This window comes from Zosterops lateralis, assembly GCF_965231275.1.
Source record: "Zosterops lateralis genome assembly, chromosome: 5".
Taxonomy (NCBI): Eukaryota; Metazoa; Chordata; class Aves; order Passeriformes; family Zosteropidae; genus Zosterops; species Zosterops lateralis.
The window spans coordinates 26,106,504-26,128,309 of NC_139766.1; the positions used below are offsets into that span (position 1 = coordinate 26,106,504).

General features: G+C 37.7%; 2 protein-coding genes across 2 annotated transcripts in view; both read right to left on the reverse strand.

The window, feature by feature from the left end:
• NFXL1 (nuclear transcription factor, X-box binding like 1) overlaps positions 1–4,562 on the reverse strand; it is a 44,339-nt gene extending 39,777 nt beyond the window's left edge. The window contains exons 1-4 of the mRNA XM_083861514.1: positions 4,388–4,562; positions 3,062–3,232; positions 2,616–2,725; positions 870–1,003 (exon numbers count right to left, since the gene is read on the reverse strand). Coding sequence (XP_083717640.1) covers positions 870–1,003; positions 2,616–2,725; positions 3,062–3,232; positions 4,388–4,547 — 575 coding nt within the window. The 5' untranslated portion in view covers positions 4,548–4,562. The remainder of the gene's footprint in view (positions 1–869; positions 1,004–2,615; positions 2,726–3,061; positions 3,233–4,387) is intronic.
• Positions 4,563–7,406: 2,844 nt separating this feature from the next.
• Positions 7,407–11,899, reverse strand: CNGA1 (cyclic nucleotide gated channel subunit alpha 1; the record flags this gene model as incomplete). The annotated part of the gene is made up of 7 exons (XM_083861651.1): positions 7,407–8,824; positions 9,642–9,748; positions 9,895–10,002; positions 10,887–10,988; positions 11,094–11,126; positions 11,517–11,579; positions 11,775–11,899. 7 exons carry the CDS (start codon positions 11,897–11,899, stop codon positions 7,407–7,409), a joined length of 1,956 nt encoding a protein of 651 aa, XP_083717777.1.
• Positions 11,900–21,806: the final 9,907 nt, after the last annotated feature.

Consider the following 21,806-nt stretch of genomic DNA (forward strand, 5'->3'; position numbering starts at 1 on the left):
GGCTCCACGCAAGCCATGGACAAGGGAGGCAACACAAGAAGGAGAAACAAAGCAATTCATGTTGCTGGCTACACTGAGAGATGACAACAGACAAGAAGGTCCTCCTCAGAGAAGAACAGAAAGACTGTGAAAGACCTATGCACTTATTTTTATCAAATAAAACATCAATTTGCCCTGATATAATACGTTACAGACCATAAACCATTTCTCAATAGTGATAGCATAGCTTTAGCATGTCCTTAAATGTAAAATAAAATACCGTTTGCCTGAAATTTTTATTCATCATAAACGTTATGTTTGAAAACAAAACAAGTTCATAGTAGAAGAGGCATCATCAACTCGAAATGCTGCAACAGCCAACAACTGATACTTTATTTCCTAAACAAACCTGCTTACAAGATTTTATTTTTGCAGCCACATTATTGCCTTCTTCTTTATACCATCTCAAGGAAAACTGCAAAACTCGGTTTAATGTTTGGATTATACTGAGACTAAAAAAATATATAAATCCCTACATCTTGCTATTTGACTATTTTTAAAACTTATTTCATAGTGCCAACTTTAAAAGTGAAAAATATGTAAAGCCATTCAAAAATAAATGGCAGAAGCTGAGACACATGACGGATAAGTTACCTTCTAAGAGGTAAAACAAATTTGATACAGCAAGGTTTTAATATCACAGTGAAATTTTTCTGAGTCGTGTTAACAAAAACTTTAAAATAACTTTAAAAAGTAATAGAAATTTACACTTCTAAATTCTTTTTCTTGTTGTGCACATGAGGTACAAGTATCACTCCTTCTGAAGGAACACCAGTTTGCATGGTTTTCCCAAAAGAAATAACTTTGTACGTGTACCATGAGGAGCTCACCATGGCCAGGGATGGTCTTTCTTCCCAAAATCATCATCCGTCAAAGGAGAAGATACAAGGAAGAGGCTGTCCTTGGCCCACTTTTGGATACATACCAGATGAAATATACAAAAGCATCCACAACAGCTCCAGACCTAAAGACCAGACATCAAGTGTCAATTGCCTTAAATGAGGTTTCTGTTCCCAGGGATGAACATCCATAATATCTAAAGAAATATAAGCATGCTATTTTTCCCTTTAAAAATGGTTTTTCAAGGATAGATTATACCCACTGTTAGATCAATACAGACAGTTTTACTGTTATAGATTCATACCTATAATCTTTTTCCCATGAGAAGTTTTTGCCAAGGCTGACGGAGCCCAAAATACTCAGATAATCAGAGAAATGTTGATTTAAACACACTGTTGGAGGTCACGTAGCACAAACTGATGCCCAAAGAAGGACTACTGCCAGCTGAGCTCTGTTCAGACACAGCTTTGCCTCGCAAAGCTGGAAAGTCCTGAAGGATGGGGACTCCACAACCATTCTGTGCAAGCTACTCCAACTGTCATACTACCCTCCCAGTATCCAATCTTCAGCTCCCAAGGCCCAGTTTGTGCCACTCTCCATTATTAAACAACCTGGTACCATAAAGACGACTTTGGCTTTACCCAAAACTATAACAATTTGGTAAGAAAACTGCAGAAGAAAACTTTAACTATTTTTTTAAATAACATAAGACAACGTTATGAAATAATACTGTGAAAATACAGAGACTTTCCCCATTAACTTATAGAGGACAGTGCCATAGACTAAGTTTCTAGAACTATGGTAACTAACTTCCCAAAACTAAAGCTAAGCAGAAACCATTACATAAACAATCAGACGTGGCCGAAATTATACACATCCAAGATAATTAGCAAACCACTGTGTTATAAAAGAAGGCTTTCAAGTTACCAAATCATCTCACTTCTGCTAAGATTAACTCTATCAAGAGCCATAGAACTTCAAATATCAAGCTAAACATATTCATTACGGTCTGAAAGAATATGTATTAAATATGTTAAGAATTCATACAAAATATATTGCATTTTTTTTCACAAAGAAGTTATTGACTACAGTTTCTTTGGGTACGTGTAGTCTGTGTATACCTATCAAAAGAAAGTAAAATAATTTCTGCACTTCTTTCCATTTTAATGTTAAACATACAGTTGCAAACATGTTTTTGATTCAAGTACTTTTAACAGAAAGAGGAAAAAATATCTGTCCTGAAATCTCTCCCATATAAAATATACCTATATGAAATAGGACAAACTTGTCTGACACACATACTTCTTTTTCACCTGATTAGCACTGAGGGCAGCAAAGTTTAACTTGGCTTCCCTATTGTAAATCTAACAATAATATCTCTTAACTTTCTTATATCTCATGTTCTGCTTTGCTACTCCATAGCTTACTGAATACACAATTGAAAGCACTGGTATTCAAGTGCTTATCTTTGTCACCTGCTACTACCTAAAACCTAAAAATAGCTATTTTTCATTATGATAACAAACATATGACAAAAAAGACATATCCTGATTACAAGCTACACATATAACCACTTATGTCTTCCAGTGTTTCAAAATCCAAAGACACCAAATCTGCATTTTAGTACTTTTACCGTTTTAAAGCTATCAGTCCCAAGAATAACCTCAATAATATACTACAAGTTATTCAGACAGTTACATTTGTTTTGCTCTAAAAGATTAGTGTAAAGTACTTACAGCTTGGTTCCTTTTAACTGAAGCAATGCAGATGAGACACGTCATGGCCCCTGACTGAAAAGCGTCATTCATGTACTGCCTCGTACGTTCCAGTTCACTTGCATCTCCATCTTTAATGGATAAAGGTTTTTAAAGCAATCAGTAATGTTTGATTTGTTATTTTGTATATGTTGAGGCTGTTGCAAAAGTATTTTTTTCTCTGAATAAAGTCAGTCATGTATTATTGAAAAAGCCACGCTTAAGACAGTTTAAAGCTATACCATTGCTTCTGCACAAAAAGACAAGAAGTACAGCCAGCATGCACTGCTGGGAAAAAATATTTTTAATGTAAGACATCATGACAGAGTTCCTACCTTCCAATTACAGTATAATTCTAATACACAATGAGACTGCATTGCTTATGCTATCATACCAAAATAAAAGTCAATAAATGATAAAAACATTACCAGTTTGACTGGTGTAAATGGTAAATGTTTTGTCCAAAATCTTCCCTTGCTTTACTTCAGCATCTTCATCATCATCTTCAGATGAGGAGCTTAACTGGTCTCCAACAAGCTTTTTTGCTGCAGCCTGATTAGCCTTCTTAATTTCATCAAACTTCTTCAGTGAAGATAATTCTATTAAGAGAAAATACCAATGATGGTGAATACCATGATAGCTAAACGTAAACACTACATTCAGTTCTACATACTTTCAATTGTCCTTTTCTTTAAAGAGTTTGCTGATCTTATTTTTCAAGAGTATTACATCACTACATTTTCAATACCACACAAGAAAAAATAAATTGTATTTACTCCTTACTGTGCATTATCATAAAATTCACAGCACTAATTATTATCGATCAACTACTGCTGAAAAACCCGACCTAACATACCAGAATATAAGAAACCATAATGTTGCTTTAAGAAAAGGATACTTTAAAAAATCACCAAACATCCCACAGAAACACAACTGTCACAGCACAGTGAAGAAAAAAACAAAACACGGCACATAGTTTTGTTTATAACTAATTTACAGTTGTTATAACTTGCAGATACCATACAGGTACTTCTGTAGCACTTGGTATTTCTCAAATTATGACTTTCACTGATCCCCTTCAAATTCAACAAATGTTTATTGCAATAGTGCGTTCATGCCATTTCACAGGAGATCACTACCTTTCCATATTAGATTACTAAACCAAATATATTTTGGGTTTTAACTTAAGCCGTTTCCTCAAGTTTAGTTTTAAGGGTCTTCTTAGGAAACCACGCAGCCACTAAAGAGAGCTCTGTCTTTGGCACTTCTGGTGTATTTCCCGAGGACGAACTGGCACTGACACTGCCCCGCGCACCGACCCCGCACCTTTCCCAGACCGGAGCCAGGTGTTTCCCTGAGCAGCGCACCCAACGCTCTCTACAGAGCAACTCTCCTGGCTGTTTCCAACCAGAAAGAAACAGGTGTTTCATCCATTACTTCTCACTTTATTATTTTGCTCCGAGAAGAAGACGGTGCACCCTGTGCACCCCGGCGAGGGCTTTAGCCCCTCGCTCGCTCGTCACCACTGCCCGAGGCCTCCGCGTCTCTCCCCGGCAGGAACGTGCAGCAGGACACGGCACATGGCGAGCCCGGCTCGACACCGCCGAGCAGCGCAGGGGGCCGGGGCTCGCCGGCCTCCCTTCTCGGCGACGCCGGGGACAGCCCCCGCCTCGCCACCTGCGGGGGCTCCGGGCCACGCCGGCTCCCCAGCCCGGGCCCGGCAGCGCGGGCAGAGCGCAGAACGCGACACTCACCGCCGGCCCCCTCGCCGATGGTCCCCGCTGGAGCAGCGCGGGCACCGCCGCGGGCCCTCGCCGCCGGGGGCCGGGCGGCCGCCCCAGGGCGGGCAGCGAGCTCGTCTCCGGGCCTGGCGCGGCCGCGGCCCCGGCCGCCCTGTCGCCACTGAGCCTCCATCTGTCCGTCGCTAGAGAGCGAAAGACGGCAGTACGACCAGACTTTCCGCCTCGCCCGCGCCCGCACAGCCGCCCGGGGCGCGCTCCGCCCGGCCCAGCCCGGCCTGTGGCCGCCCCGCCCGGCGGTGGAGGCGGCGGGGCCGGCGGAGCTCCCGCGGCAGCGCGACTACAGCTCCCGGCGCCCCCCGCGCGGCGGGCGGGCCTGTGCCGGGCGGGCCTGGCCGGGCACCGCCCCCGTGGCCGGCCCGGAGCCCGCGCTGCGGCCGCCCTGGGGCCACGGGGTGCTCCGGCTTGGGGAGGGCGTGAGACCATCCAGTGCATCGGTTCACCCCGCCGCTACCACGGCCACCATTGCACCGTGTCTCCAAGTGCCATATCTACACGGCCTTTAAATACCTCAAGGGATGGTGACTCCACCACTTCCCTGGGCAGTCTGTTCCAGCGCTTGACAACCGTTTCGGTTGAAATTTTTCCTAGTAACTAGGAAACCTAGTTACTAATGTAACTAATGTGAACTCATCTAACGTCTCCTGGCGCCACGGGACCATTTCCTCTCCTCCTGTCTGTTGTTACTCAGGAGAAGACACCGTCCCCCCACACCCCCCCCCCCCTACCACCCGTCCCCTCAGGCAGCTCCATGGAGCCCTAAGGCCACCCCCAGTCCCTTTTCTCCGCCATAAATTTCTAGCAGCCCTTCTGCAGCATGCGGCTCTTGCAGACATGTTCTCCATAGCTCCTGCAATTCCTATAACTTCACAGCTCCTGGAGTATGAGAGTTAAAAACCGACCACAAAGCCTGTTTAGAAACTTCACTGAAGGACACGCAGAAACTCTGAGCGCGCAGTAACATATATCGAGGAACCTGTGTGCCTCCCACGTGCTGACAAATAAAGGCAGGTTGAAATAATTTTAATTTTATTCACATTTCCTTATAGTACATTATGTTGTGTGCTGGGAGGAAACTTTGCATTTAGCCTTTTTTCAGCAAATACCTTCTCGTAAAAGTTGTTACAGAATATTTCCAAGCATAAATAGTCTGAAAATACTAAGCAAACCACTGGAAATCAGTTCTGGTTTTCTGTTTTATTTTGAAGTTAATTAAAAGCGATTTTATTCTAAAGAAAGGGACAGCTATTGAATACAATCCATGTTTTAGACTAAAGGATCAATACTGAAAAAAAAAATTAACAGTTGATATCTGCCAATTTTTAATCAAAACTTCATATCACATATTTATCTAATAAAAATTCTTAAGCACTTCAACAAAGGAGAGAATTGCTTCCTAGGTGCCTTGTAGCCATATAGGATAGGTTGCTGCTGGCATGCAGATTGCAAATTATATTCAAGACCTGAGCTGGAAGAATGCGGATTGCTAAGTCCAACACTTGCAATACAGCTAAATACCAGAATAATTCTTGTTCCTGTGTACAGGATCTTTACTGACAGGATGGCATACCCTTTCCCCTTATCAGCTAATTAAGCCATTTATCATTCAAAGCACAGGATCAAAAGGACATGAAGAGCCATTTTGCATTTATATTTACCCTTTTTGTTCCATATATATTCTATGCATTTAGTACTTAATAAAATTTCATCCTTGCAGTAAATCAGGAGTTATTTCTAGATCTCTGGCATCCTGGAAAGCACCAACATTACAAAAAATAAAACAGCCAGAAAGGAATGCACTTTCTAAAATACCTGATTTTTATTATCTCCATCTCATTAAGGAGAGATCTAATTGACAGTAACATGTACATATATTTTTTTCAAGAGTGGCAGTCCAGTTGCTCAGGATAATCAAATGTCTCTAAATAGAGAATTATCCATTCTCTCTTTATAATCCCTTTCTTTGCTCCCTTTCATCAAACTTATCCAATGTTACATGCCTATGATCAAATTCTTTGATTTGAATTTGGTCTGTTGCTGTCATGTCTTCCCCTTGCACTCTGCCAGCATAAACAAGTGTTACATAACGGACATTTTTACAATTACAAATAAAATTTTTTAATTACAAATCTTCAAAACTTCATAGTCCATGTTCCGCAGCCACATGATTACATGAAACTGAACAATCATTAATGTATATTTTTATTTGTATATTATTTGTTATTATTGTGAAAAGAACACTAGATTATGAGCCATCCATATCTTTCATATTGATGCATTCAAAAAGTTGTCTTTTCTCTCTCTGTATTTCAGCCTTTGCATGCATTATTCTGAAAAAAGGTCTATTTCAAACTGCCCACCTATATTTCAAGAAATCAGGCAAGGTGGACCGAAGGAGGTAATAGTATTTTACAAATCCTACAGCCTTTAGTACTCTCATCTACACTGTAGATATACCTAATTCTTTTTATAATATCCCATACTTAATTAATTTCATGTTAATCAATAGGTATTAAAATGTGCTCATTTATACACAAATTTAATATAAAAGTTAATGACTTCAAGTAATATAACTGTTACCAAACCTTTCCTTCTCTCCATATGCAGACACAAAGAAATTATTTTAAAACAACCAGCAAAACTTCCAATATTTGCCAGTATATGACAGTGTATGTATGTGCACCTGCCAAAGAGCAGCATTACAGAGAGTACAAAACACATTAGCAGATAATACTACCTGTTTGTGCAAGAGCAAAGGGTTATCTTCCATTCTCATTCTCATTCTTGATTCTTCTTTTTCTGCCCCAAAACTCCCCAATATGTGCTGCTTGTAGGAGATTAGTGACATTATCTCAACAAATAATTTTTTTGCAATTAATAGTCAGGTACTACAAAGATTACAAATTAATGTATTCTGCCCCAATCCTGAGGGTCAGGATTTGACCCTCAGTCTTATTGGCGACTTCCACTGTTTTTATTCTGCTTTTGACAATCCAGGTTTATCTGTGGATGGATCTGCTGCTTCTAAGTCTGCAAACTCTTCCTCTATAACTGGCTTCAATATTTTCTCTATTTGTGTAAGTCTTTTTTTCACCTTCTGTTGTGCCCCTTCATACTCAGCCAACAACCTGGCAAACTTTGTTTGTAACCTGTCCATAGCACGTTCCATGTAGGCAACCTTCTCTTCAAGATCTTTAGGATCACTTCCTAAATTTGCAATTTCAATGTCCAGCAATCCATCTTTCATCAGGATTTGCTTGCCTTTTTCTTCCAGCATAGCCTTTGCATCTGGATACTCTGTTAAAGCCTCCATGAGATCATCTTTAGACAGACAAAACAAGTCTGAGTATCCAATACTTTTAATATTGGCTGTTCTTCGATTGCCAGCTTTGCTACCCTTGATATTAAGAATGCTGATTTCTCCGAAGTAGCTGCCATCACTTAGGACCACAAATTGAGTAATTCCATCATCAGCAACTACTGCCAGCTTGCCTTCTTTGATAATGTACATCTCTCGTCCAATATCTCCTTTTCTGCAAATATAATCTCCAGGACTGTATACTTGGGGCTGGAGTTTCAAAACCAGTTCAACCAGCAGACCAGCTTCACAGTCCGCAAAAATCCGAACTTTTTTTAGCGTTTCCAGGTGAACATTGATTGCAATCTCTGCTCGTAGTTTATCTGGCAGATACTTCAAGACTTCTCTTTCATCCACAGCTTTTTTGTTTGTCCACAGGTAGTCAAACCACTTTATAACTCTTTTTTCCATGTCCTTACTCACATTCCGAAAGTGCATATACTGCTTGATAGCATCAATCCTTGCTTGAAACTCCGCCCTGGCAGCATTCATATTGGAGATCATTGAACCCACGTTACCAACAATGGTAGCAAAGATCAGTACTCCAACCAAAAAGTCAACAACCACGAAGAAATACTCAGAATCTCTTACAGGAGGAGGGGTTTCACCAATAGTAGTCAGGGTCAGTGTTGACCAGTAGAGACTGTAGACATATTTTCTAGTCAGGCGGGCAAATTCAGGATCTGAGGTGTTGGGGTAGACCCATGTGTCAGCCCCAAAGCCAATGGCTTTTGAGATTGAGTAGTACACACAGGCATTCCAGTGAATAATAATCACAATATACATGACAAGGTTAGAGATCCTGAAGATATTGGGGTAGTTTGTTCTTGTTTCTGTTCTCTGGAAGAATTCAAACATCCGAGCTACTCTGAGTAGTCTGTTTATTCTTAATTCTGGGTAGTTCAATCCTAACTTAAAGTATAAGAGATCAGTTGGTATGATTGACAGAAAATCTAGTTTGAATTGAAAAGATTTCTTGTATTTCTCTCGTAGCTTTTGTTCCTCTTTCACCAGAAGACCTTGCTCCAGGTAACCTAAAATAAAATTGTAAATAATGAAAAATGCTACAGGTTCAAATGCGTTGTGTTTAATGCCAGTCCAAATCAACTTTGAAAAATATTATAGGTGCAAATTCCATATGAAACATAACTTCTCTTACTTTTTAATATTTAATTTCTTATTTCCAAATAGTCAGCTTAGTGCTACATGGCTCAGCTTCAGCTATGAAAGATAAACAATTTAGACCCAAATATTTTCCTCCACTTTTTCACTATGGTGAACAGCTGAAGAAAACCCCATTTCCCCTCATAAAAAATCTCCACAAGCTAGAGGAAGGGTGATTAATAAGGAAAAGAATTCAAACACAGGAATTTCAGTTCCATATTGAGTGTATCTACTTAATAGCTCCATAGGACAATATTTTAAAATAAATAGTTGCAGCTGAAATTAATGGGATGTCTTGCTCACTCAGTGATCTTGAAAATCAAGCAAATACTTGAATCTCCCATTAATGCAAAAACCAGATTTAGGTGCTGGTTTTTCAGAATCTCTGTTCCTCTCCTGGCTGCACCACATGTTTCTTTTGTCTTGGTGAGTCAGCTGCAGGCAGAACAGCTGCACCTGCATATCTCAAACTTTATGCATCCTTTGAGTAATACATCAGAATTTTATCAGATTTTCTCCCACTTTTACAGTAAGGCTGCAGTCTTTTAGAAATCTATCTGTGTCTTCTTTTCACTATTGCACCTCATCAAGGCTATTCAGATAAGAGAAATAGTAGTGTTTTGATTTAAAAAAAAAACCCTGGCATAAATATGTAAAAAGGAATAATTAATCATTGAGTATATTTACCTGTCCTTGTCCGTACAAACATATCAGCAACATAAATGGCATCAGAAACATAATCAATAATAAACCATGCCACTAAGTAATCATGCTGAAGCTCATCAAAACAGGCTCTGAATATGAAAAAACAGAAGTAAATTAGCATAGAACAAAAATTAAATACTTGCTTGAATCAGGGATGAATAGAATATTTTTTTATCTAGTCAAGGATATTACGATTTTCCAGAAGTTCTATATAGTCATTAAAGGAGTACATCACCTAGCAATAATCATGGTCCAGTTGTACATCACAGGCATTGTGATGCAAAACAACCAGTTGTAATAAATATTTCCTGCTGGATCAATGGTGAAAATATCTTTCTTCTTCCTAAGTGGTAAGCAGGGGAGAAAAAAGAGATTTAATGAGAGACTTGAAATACACGTATCATTTTTGAGGAATTAAGCATTTCAGAAATTATTATTGTGAAATAAATGGTCTTTAATCAAAGTTAAACTTTCTGGTTCAAGTGCATGGAAGATAGGAAGCTGGTGTGACTTGTGTGACACAAACTTTAGAATATAAATTTTGCTGGGCAAACTTGGCAGTCTCACTTTATAGTAGCATGTGTGATTTTTATTTTTTTTCTACCCAAATAACTTTCTTGTCTTATAATTTATTTTATCATTAAAAAAAAAGATTATGTGACTACTAGTTTTTAAATAAATATAAATTATGAGATGAATCATGCCTTTCTCACAGGGAAAAATCTAGCCCTGAGGAAGATAAAACATTGGCATAGTTTACATAAAGAAACCAAAGAATAGGAAATCATACAGCACAGGTTTCTAATGTACTGTTTTAAGGTTCTCTTCCTTAGCCAGAAAATTACAAATTTACCAAGCAGACTATAAAGCAACAATTTTTAGAGCATAGAAGAGTTTACTTGCTTGTAGGTGCCTTTGTGTGAAAGAGATTGCTTTATACTGGCATATTGTTTGGTGCAATATGTTATCCAAGAAATATTAGATAATCAGAATCCAAAGGCGATAATCTTGATTAATGTTTTCAGATCACCTCCATCCATGCATATTTCTCTTGTCCACATGTGAGGTTAAGTCAAAACAACTCTACTCCAGGGAGAATAACAGCAGTCTTTACATTCATTCACTAAGGTACAAACATCTTTACAGGACATCTGAGAATGAATTTGTTCTTACACCAAAAGCATTTTTATTATATAGCATAACTGGACCTAAATGAAAAATACTTACACTTCTGTATTTTCTTTCTTCTTCAACTTATCTTTACTTTTATTTTTCTCCTTTTTATCTTTGTTCTTTTGTGTTTCTCCATCCTTTTTTTTTTCTGTCTTGCTAAGAAATAGATTAACATTTTCCATTGTTAAGGACCAAGATAAAACATATTTAGAAAAAAACTAAATATCTTAGAAATAGCAGTATTATTACTCTTCATCTTACCTCTTCTTTTCTTTTTTCCTTTTCCTCTCCTCTCTAAGAAAAAGAAAAAAAATCATAGACTCATGGGATGCACATCCCATTTCTCCAACATCTGTTTATTGAAAGCATCTGAATTCAATAAGAATAACATTATACTTAGGTATTTGGCCTTCAAAAAAAGTGTTTTTCTTATTGCTTATTGTATTCAGCTAGAACTACTTTTGTTTTAAATTAACAGATACTATACCAGTAACTTTGGTAATGAGGATGATCATCATAACTGATGTGCATGAAGTTGAAATGTATGTGCAGTCTCTTTTGGGCTTACCTGAATGACATAACTGTTTCTAATGAAACTATTAGATATTTATTATAAATATTTATTTCTGCTTTTATAATCAAAATTGCAGTACTCTCATTTTATCAAATGGCAAAGATACTTACTCATCTTTATTACTATTATTGTTAATATTGTAGCATGCAAATACTCCAGGTAGATATTGTTGCCTGGGGAACAACAAAACAACACAGTTATATATCTGCTGAAATTAAAAAAAAAATCCTAAATATCTACAATAAGCAATATACTATAATCTTAAAAGCTTAGTTTATTACTAAGATTGAGGAAAATCATATAATAGCAAGTATATGTGCTTAAATAATCCTATATAAATCATCAAACTGAAAAAACCAAACCAACACAAAATATATTTGACATACCTGTTTCCCCCACTGTGTATTGGTCCAAAGTCCTTGCTGGTGTCATGCACTACCACACTGGGAACAGCTGTATGGGAGTGATGGGTCTCTATCACTCCTACCTTCATGGTCAGCTTTGTTTTAACTTGAGTAATTGAAGAAGACTGAATAAAAAAAGAATCAAGTCATTTCACCACAAGAATAAGTAGCACTTTTTTCCCCTAAAAATGAATCCTTTACATCCTTGATTTCCTGAAGACCAACAAGAATATTTGCAGTTTCCTGTCTCCCATGACATTCCCACCAGACAAGAAAATGACCTGACAACTGCTGCTAAAGGGAACGTTGTACAGATATTTAGGGAAGCATTAATTTAGGTCTTTCTCCTGAGTTTTGACATGTACTTTGAAAATATTTAAACAATTGTGTTTGAAACATCGACCACTGCTTCTTTGGGTTTTGAGCAAAAGGCTTGAAGTACTGTATCAAGATGGATAAACAGATTCATGCACAGATGACATCCTGAAAGCCAGACTAAAAAGTATCCCCTGGTTGTAGGTCCAAAGAAATCTCAGTGTATCTGATAACTGAGACTTATACTCTGTTAAGACCAAAGAGTGGGCTCTGTAAATAAAAGGGTAAAACTAATGAAGTAGTTTCCTTATTCATATAGCAGGTGGTATATAAACACCTCAATAGAAATGTTAGTGGCTCTGTATGTCTGGTCTGCTCATCTCAAGGAAAAAAACCCTGAAAATGTTTTATAGCTAATACAGTACATTCTATTGCATAATTTTCTAGCACTAGTGTGATTAACTTCTGCTCTCCTTTTTCACCACTTATTCCTACAATGCTGTCAGTTACATCTTGGCATCAGTGAGACTGCCAGCTCTTTGGGCATGAGTTGTAGCACTGTGATTTGTTCCTGCCTGGGCCATTTAGAGAGGATTATAAAACAGATATTGATACTGCTATCCACTGCAGTAACAATACCCCTGTATGTGTGAAATCTGAATATAGAGATCTGTGTAAGCCCCAAAGTGACAAATGAGTGTCTGTACCACTGATAAATGAAGTCAAATGCCATAGGGATCAGTCTTAGCAGTGTATTCTGGCACACCACAAAAGGAGAAGGAGAATGATACAGCCAACATTATTGCCAGACTTACTTGACTTGCCTTATTTGTCAATGAAACTAAAAATATGCCTATACAGGAAATAGAAGGGGAAACCCATGTTTCCTGCACTCATCAGACATGAATGACACATGCTGCAAAAAATAATACAGCAATATCACAGAATAACAGAATCTTCTGATTTGGAAGGGACCCACAAGGACCATTGAGTCCAAATCTTAAGTGAATGGCCCATACAGGGATCAAACCCACAACCTTGGTGTGATTAACACCATGCTCTGAGCAACTGAGATATAACATTCTACAAAATTGAAAGATAAAGATTGAAGATTATGATGTGTTATTCCATGAATAGTCCTAAGTATAGTCCAAAATGTATGGTCAGTCTTTAAATGCTTACCAGCAAAGATCAGGTCTAAGATAAATAAACATTAAAATATCTTAAATATTAAAGAAATGGTAAATTTCAGGTTAGATTCATCAGGAGACTAAAAGCTGTACCAGGGTTTCCACTGACTTACTCCTTGAAAGTGAGAGGATTGAAATTACACCAGGTTCAGTTAAGTAGCTTTATATCTGCTTACAGGTACTCTGAAAGCTCTACTAATGCTGGCACACAAAATTCCATCCTGATTAAACCTATACCCTCCACAAGGCCACACAAATAATGGTGCAAAATAAAGCTGTGTCCAACTCAGCACCAGAAAAATGCAAGTGCAATAATCTCAAGGGAAATAATTTCTCTGACAGAGCTGGCTCTAAGCCAGTCAGTTCATGTTAGTACTCACAGTAACAGCATTTCTACATAGGCATATATTTTACATGTTTACTTTTGCTCTTTGAGTCTTCTGTAGTTTCAAGAACAAAAAAAAACCAAAAAAACCCCAAACAAAACAAAACAAAACAAGTTTGATTTTGTGCCCTCCAGACAAACTGATTTGCACCTGTACTAGTATTATGATGATAAGTGTGATAAAATAGAACATGTCCAAAATCACACCAATCCAGAGTATGTAGCCTGAAGGCATGGAGAAAAAAATCTGTATCCTCTGCATTCCCATGTTCTTTAGGTTAATTGGATTTTTCGTGCATTTTTTTCAAATAAACAAATTCCTCTGGCTCTGTTGGTGTCTCTTGTAAGCAGAGGCACTGTGGGATACTCTGTGTTCCGGGGAAGCAGCAATGGCAGCCGTGCATAGGATTTGCTGGGAAAAAGGAGCTGTCATTTGAGGCAGGACTGAACATTTCATATTACTGAGGCACTGAAAACATTAAGTGGCATAGAAATTGAAGTATTAACTACCATGTAATCTCAAAATACCAAGTTTGAATGTCAAGCTTAGGTAAGTGCTGCACCATGTTATTTTCCTTGTCAATCAGTCAGATTTATAGCACAAAAATATCTTCAAATTCCACTAGTCTAAAAGCAAATTGTGGGGAGTTTTAAGTTCCCAAGTCTAAGACACAGAAGTGCTAATGCAGCATGTGCCCAGTGCAAATTGGACAGATATAGTAATTAAATCTAGTTTGGGAGCTGTTGTTACCTTCTTACAGCATTTGCCTATACTGGGCACAGTGGAAAATACCACATAAAACTCAGTGAGTCCAAACTCATCTGAATGCATTTTCAAGCATTTCATATTTTTTTACTAAATTCTATCACTATCATACTCTGTAGTATATATTTTTTCTTAAACTGATATATTGCAACAACTTTTTACAGTGGTTTTTAATATTGGGATGCACATTTTCACATTATCATATTTAGGTAGCAAATTCAAAAGGTAATAGATGTTTTCTTTAGATATATTTTAGATTTCTACCATATGGTTTTTACTGTATCATCCCAAATAGTTCCCTTTTACTACTTTGGATTTTTTTAAAATCTAACTACTATGATAAGCAACCAAATTTTCAAGCATTATGACCTGAAAACTAATTATATTATTACTATACATCAAAATCTTTAGGCTGCAAGAAAATGAAAGCATCCTTTTACAGGATTGTGATGAGTGAAAGATCAACTTCTGTTGCTTCTGCTCTTTTATTTTATGTATTTCTCCCTTTCTTACTGGCCCACCACATTCACATCTCTAATCATTATTTTCATAGAGAAAATGCTTTAAATAAGGATACTCTGGAACAGATTTTGGCATCATATAAAGGTCAATTTTTTTCTTCACAAAAAGCAGCAAAAAAAAAATCTTCATTAACATTGAAATCTGCAGCATGCTACAGCATGAGCTGTCTTTTCTAACATGCTTAGAGTCCTTAGCAGTTCTGCATTAAGCAGTTTCAACAAGCAGTATGCATGCTTACCTTGGGGATGCAATCTGCTGCTTCTCATAGAGATTTCAGTTCTTTAAATCAGCCACATTTCCTTACTACATAAGCAGAATCACTATGAAAAGCTAAATATAATTAACATTTCATAAATAAATCCCTTATTGATTGATTTCACAAAGAGCCAGTCCCCGGTGCTGTTCTCTGAATTATTCCCAAGGAAGAGGGAGTTGTTATTAGAGAAGGATTTCCTTGACCTAGTGATGGATTTTGAGATTTAGAGGGAGATGAAAATGACAGTGGCTGTCAGTATTATCCTTCACCTGAGCAAAAGCTTACTAGCCCTATTTACAAGCACAAGAAGTGACAAATACTGAAGTGCACTCTGTTTTGAAATTGAAAAAAATATGTAAATAAATATATATTCCGTATTGGCTCCTCACTTGTTTTCTTAATATTGTTGCTTTTTAAGTGTAGCAACAGGTTTTTATTGTAATAGAAAAAACATCATAAATAGAAATTTCCTGTTTATTTTAATGTGTATACCATATGGCTGAAGAAAAGCAAATAACATTTTAAACTACTTAAAGTTATTAAATAATGTAATATAACATATTTTGATGCTTAAAAAATCCAGTGAATTGTGGAATCCATTTTTAGTGGAAAATGCCTTGATGATGAACTTTTAAGACACTGAACTGATCTTCAACTTCATTATGGATTATGACTTTGCAAAATGGTTTAAGTAGCTGCATTTCTCCTCCATTAGATATGTGCAAGAGTGCATCTGTAGTGGCCAAGGAGTCAAGAAAAGTCCTATGAGGATCCTAGCATACACATCAAAAGAGAAGATGGTATTTTCATACCTCACCTTTCATATTTCACTGCTGGATACTGTAAGAATGAGGAAAATAATGTTCTCTGAAGTTTGAGTGATTAATTTTTCAATCTGGAATCTTCTACATGGCTCATTTTTGTAAAAGAAAAAAAAGGCTCTTAAGCAGCAAAAAGAGGTAAATGTTGAAACTTGGATTTATATCTGTCACAACTGAGACATAGCTAAATTTACTGAGTTACGTTTTAACTTTGCTTCACAAAAAGCAGAATCCAGGAACACAGTCCCACCCCTGGGACTCCAGGATTATGACACATTTGTTTCTATAACCAAGGGCAGCACGTAAAATTGCCATTAGCAATCCTAGGAACCAACTTAAATCTTGCAGCCCAGGTGACCGACTTTATGGATTTAATAATAAAAAAAGCTCAGCACAGGTGAGCCTCCTGATGATAGAAACAAATTAGACATATCTGCTGTTATGACTTTCCAATCCTGAAGACAGTCATTCCATTTTCCAGAAAAGAGAACATGCATTTGAAATTTAAAGAATAAAAATAATTTTAAATAAGATAGTAATGGACAACAAGGAAATTCATAATCTTATGCACAATGGGAGCCACATACACCAGTTCTGAGTAAGATATGCAACATAACAAATAGATAAAGAAGTGAATAATCTTCTAAAATATGGCATATGCTTTACTGTTGTCCTCAAAGAGCTGAAATGCAGCTCTTAGCCTAAGATCATAGATATAAAAGGAATCTCAGAAGGTTACTGCGTCCAACTAGTATTGAATTTTGATCAGTTTTACCTCTGTCATTCTCCAGGGGTTTTTTCCTGTCTTGCAGTCTGAAAGATGTCCCTGTTCAGCGCTGAGAAGTGATTCTGTGAATATGTGGTGGCACTAAATGTTTGGGACTTATGCCTTGTTATGCCAACAAAGGAGTTGATACACCTTTTTAATCTGGTATAGAATTGCCAGTGTTCTTATAAAATAGTAAGTACTGCAAAGCAACACTAACTTATTTTTTTTTCCTAATTGGTTTACCCTGGAATTTTCCAAAGCTCTCAAACAGAGGAAGATGAGTCCTACTAGGCCTGGCCAGTTCCTTGTCTGACAGTGGCCAAGACCTCACTAACCTGTGAAGAAGTTTGCAGGACAAATTCTGGGTGATCTTAACGCAGTGGTGTCAATTCTGCCCTCCTTTAAAAGCCAGTTACATAGCTATCATTGACTTCATTGACGATTATATTAGTTTAACGTCAACATTTTTCATGGCTATTTTTCCTGTCATTTTGTATTCCCATGAGGCAACCTTGACTGATGGGAGAATGACTGCACTAATGGATTATTGTTTTAGTAGGCCAACTATAATCTATTATTGCATCTTGCATTGTCATCACCTGTAATTCTTCTTAATCCTATTAAGGCCTATGTGTAGTTTCAGATACTCATAGCCAAAACACTAGATACATTACATATACATATGACTTATAAAGAAGCAGGTTTTAATGATACAACATTGCCTTTCAGTTTACTGTGTGGAAGTTCTGTAAATAGATGAGTGTTTGGATTGGAACCACATTTTTGGCAGGCTTATTTTCTGCAAATACTGTTCTCTTTTTTCTAGTACTGATGTGATTTCAGCAATTAATGTCATGTTGGAAGTGCTGTAGCTGAGAAGACTCCAGGGCTTCTGGCTTATTTATGCTCTTGTGTAGAATTCAGTGTCACGAAGCTCAATTGCCCCAGTGAGGCTTGATGACTAGAAAACCATCAGTGCCAACAGTATCTCCACCAGTAGGTGGTACTGTATTTTTACTTTAGGGTGCATGATGGAGAGTGAAATAGAAGCAATTTAAGATGTGTGTTGGTGTGTTAGATTCTCGTGCAGATGAGGCTGCAATCACAAAGCACTGCAAGTGCTCTCAGGCCCAGAGCACAGCACCACACGGTGTGCTCAAACACTGTGTCAAAGCCTTTTGCCATCAAGCTCCAGGTCCAGACTCTAGCTTTTGCATGACTACTCTGCACAGGGACTAGCACTTCTGAAATGTCAACACTGTGTCTGGCCACACTTGGCAGTTTTCTCTGTGCCCTGAGATGAACCTGCAGTAAGACTATCCTTGTGCCTTCCAGGTTCAGTGGGTGTCTCTCCCCTGAGATGTCTCTTCAACTCGCAGCCTGAAACCTGCAAGCAACAGAGAGACTGGCTTATCAAAAACTCTCCAGAAAATACTAGATCTTCATTCAGTGGTATAACTGGGATAAAGAATAATTGTAGTGACCCTACAGGAGTTCCAGAAGCTCTGTACAGCCAGTACTTCTGCTTAGCAGAATTTTATTTCAAGTTAAAATAACATAGGAAATCTTGGTTGGTTGCACAGAATAATGATGCTAAAATGTTTACATATACAAAGATGATTCAACTGGTATTAATTCTGCTTAAACAAAAATCATCAATATAAGACATTGCCACCAATAAGAGTGGCAGAAAATGCACTGTAGATAAAAGAGGTTTAATAAATCTAGCCTTGCATGTTATTCATTCTTTGTGTATAGAAGGAATTAAGGTGGCATTATTTAAAAGGGAGCATGTATGCAATTAATCTCTATACAGAAAGTACAGCAATCTAATAATTTTGAACTTCAGTCTAGAGACCTTTTTTTTTCCTCAATTGAAATTAATTTCTTCACGTATTTTTCCTGCAGGTCTGTGCTAAATCACCATGTAGTGGAGTAGATGGAGTTCCCATGGTCAGAGCTTAATTCACAAATCTACTTCAGTATTTTTTGTGTGGCTACATGCCAGGACAGGTAATAGATCTGTCTGTAGCTTCTGTATTGAACAGAACTCATGTTTGGACACTCCCATGTAGCAGCAACTACTAGCAGAGTAATGCAGAACAGGGAAGCTGAGCAGTGGTAACAGGATTTAAAAACACTACAGGCAATTTTCCTAAATAAAAATAAAAGAGACAGATCTTGCTTGATGTCTGCACCTGAACTAGCTGCACAGTGAACATGCTTGCTAATTGTGGTGAAACCTGTTGGCATCATCTTCAGTATTTACAATAATATAATGAAATACTGCATAGGGAACTCAATGTATATGCACATAAGAAAAGAAAAATCCTCAACAAGGTTAAAGAATTTATAACAAAGCCAAGGAGATAGACAAATTAAAGTAATTAAGTCATTAATGGCTAACACAGAGGTAAAGATGGTGTTTATTATGGCACAAAAATGAGGTTTCCAATGGCTGTTTTAGTTATAAATGTAAAAGATTAAAATTGGCTAAATAGTCAGTGCTTCCATTTTAATCGAAGATCAACATTAAAGTCAGTGTTTGCTGGCTTTAGGGAAATTGTAATGAAATCTTTCATACATTATATAATTATGAAGTTATGCAACTACGTAAGTAGCAGAATTTCAACATAAATGTTCTTTTGCATTTTCCACAAATTTAATGGGGGGAAAATAGTGCAATAACAGAGGAGGGCATAGCAGGGTTTCAGAAGACACTTATTCCTCTTTGGGAGAAATGAAAACTGCCACAAATTTGCTTTGACTGTTAGTACATGCATATTTTTACTCATACACAAAAAGTCGATCTCTGCTTAGCTGTGTATGACACAACTCCAGGGAATTAAATGGGTCTGTGCTGATCTGCATTAGCTCATGATCCAGCCATTGCTCTAAATCAGTCATAAGTGTCATTTTGAATAATAAACTGGCATCTTTTTCCTCTTTATGACAGTTGATAAGATTGTGTATCAATACTTTATTTTCTTTCCCATTTGATCTTTACAGGTCATCCAAAATAAAGAAAAATATATCAATATTGATAAATTACTCTTATGTATTTTTTCTTCCTGACATTGTCTCAGAGTTCTTCAAAACAAGTTGAGTATGAAAAACACTAATAATTAGTGAAGTCTTCACACATGATGTATGCCTACTCTCTTCTGTAATAATATTATAAATTGCAAGTTTTTTCCATCTGTCCATAGACTTAGATTGTTAATCACAAGGTTTTTGTGACTTCATTTTTTTCTCAGAAGAAAAAGAGCTTCATAGTGTTTTTTCCGGTTTATTAAAATATAAAAATTTGAAGCGTGTAAAGATTTTCAGCCAAGAAATAATAAGTATAGCATCATTTAAGTTGGAAAATACTCTTAAGATCATTAAGTACAAGTTAACCCAACTCTATTTTGTTCACCATTAAACCATACCCATGAACACCACATATATACATCTTTTAAATACCTCCAGAGAGGGTGAGTCCATTTCCCTAGGAGGCCTGTTCCAATGCTTGACAACCCTTTGGGTGAAGAAAAACCTCTCCTGGCACAACTTGAAGCTGTCTCTTCTTGTCTGGTTGCTTTTGACTTGGGAGAAGAGACCAACCCTCTCCTAACCACAACCTCCTTTCAGGCAGTTGTAGAGAGGTGTAAGGTTTATTCAGAGCCTCCTTTTCTCCATGTTAAACACTCCCAGCTCCCTCAGCCACTCCTCACAGGACTTGTGCTCCAGACTCTTCACCAGTTCCGTTGCCCTTCTCTGGGCTCCCTGCAGCACCTCCATGTCCTTCTTGTAGTGATGGGCCCAGAACTGGACACAGGATTCACAGTGTGGCCTCATCAGTGCCAACTTCAGGGGGACAAAATTGTGCTGGCCACACTATTCCTGATACAGGAATACCTGATACTTGATACCACTGGTTTTCTTAGTCACCCGGGCACACTGCTGGTTCATGCTCAGCCAGCTGTCAACAAATGTGTAAATCAGATTACATATTTTATTCATTAATTAAATAGACTTTGATGTCCATGGTCTGTGTAAGAACTGCATTGGTACAGAGGCCCATCTACAGAAGTGTTAGCTGTATTGTTTCTCAGTATTCTTGCTCTGAGTGCTGCACCACAGTGAAGCCATGAGCAGCAGGTCAGCGAGAGCTGTGCCAGAGGAAGAGATGGTCCTCGGTAGCTCACCCTCTCTCACTTTCTCTGCTGCTGCAGTAGGACTTTGTGGATATTACCACTTCCCTTCTCAGCAGATCCGCCAACTGAGTCACTTGCAGGATTGCAGCAAGCTCAAAAAATTGACACATTTTTGCAGAAACAGGGATGTGAACACACAGAGTTGACAGATCTGAGAGGACACAGAACAAAAATAGGAATTTGAAGTAGACTGCAGACATGCATCTATCATGCACATGTATATATGTGATTTTATCCTATGGGCATGCTTATGTTGTACAAGAAGATCACAGTCTTCTCCCAATCTTTCAGATTGTGCTTTAAAATTTTGATTTAACTGTTTCAAATACCATTTCAATTGTTCTGGTTTTTTAGCAGTAACCTGCTTTAGAAATGTTAAAGCAGAGAAGTCAAACTTTTTATCATGCAGCCTGCATTGCATGCAGGCCACCTTCCATAGAAGTTGTTATAGCGTAGACATACTAAAGATAAAGTGGAATGGTTATTAAAATCACAAAAAACTAATGTAATGTTCCTTTTCTCCTGACATACAGAGTGCTGGTTATGCTAAAAGTAATAAAAAATGAGACTAAGACATTGAAACTGATCTATTGGTTTAACCGCAAGACTGCCAAATCAAGGATGTGTAAGGCAAGGAAAACCAAGTTATTTTGCTGATAATGTCATTGTATTTCAGCAGTATGCCCCAGTGGTAAAACATTTCAAAACCAATGATGATTAGTTTCAGTACGGTGCTGCAAAGCCTGGTTACAGCTCTAATCTCAATCCTGCGT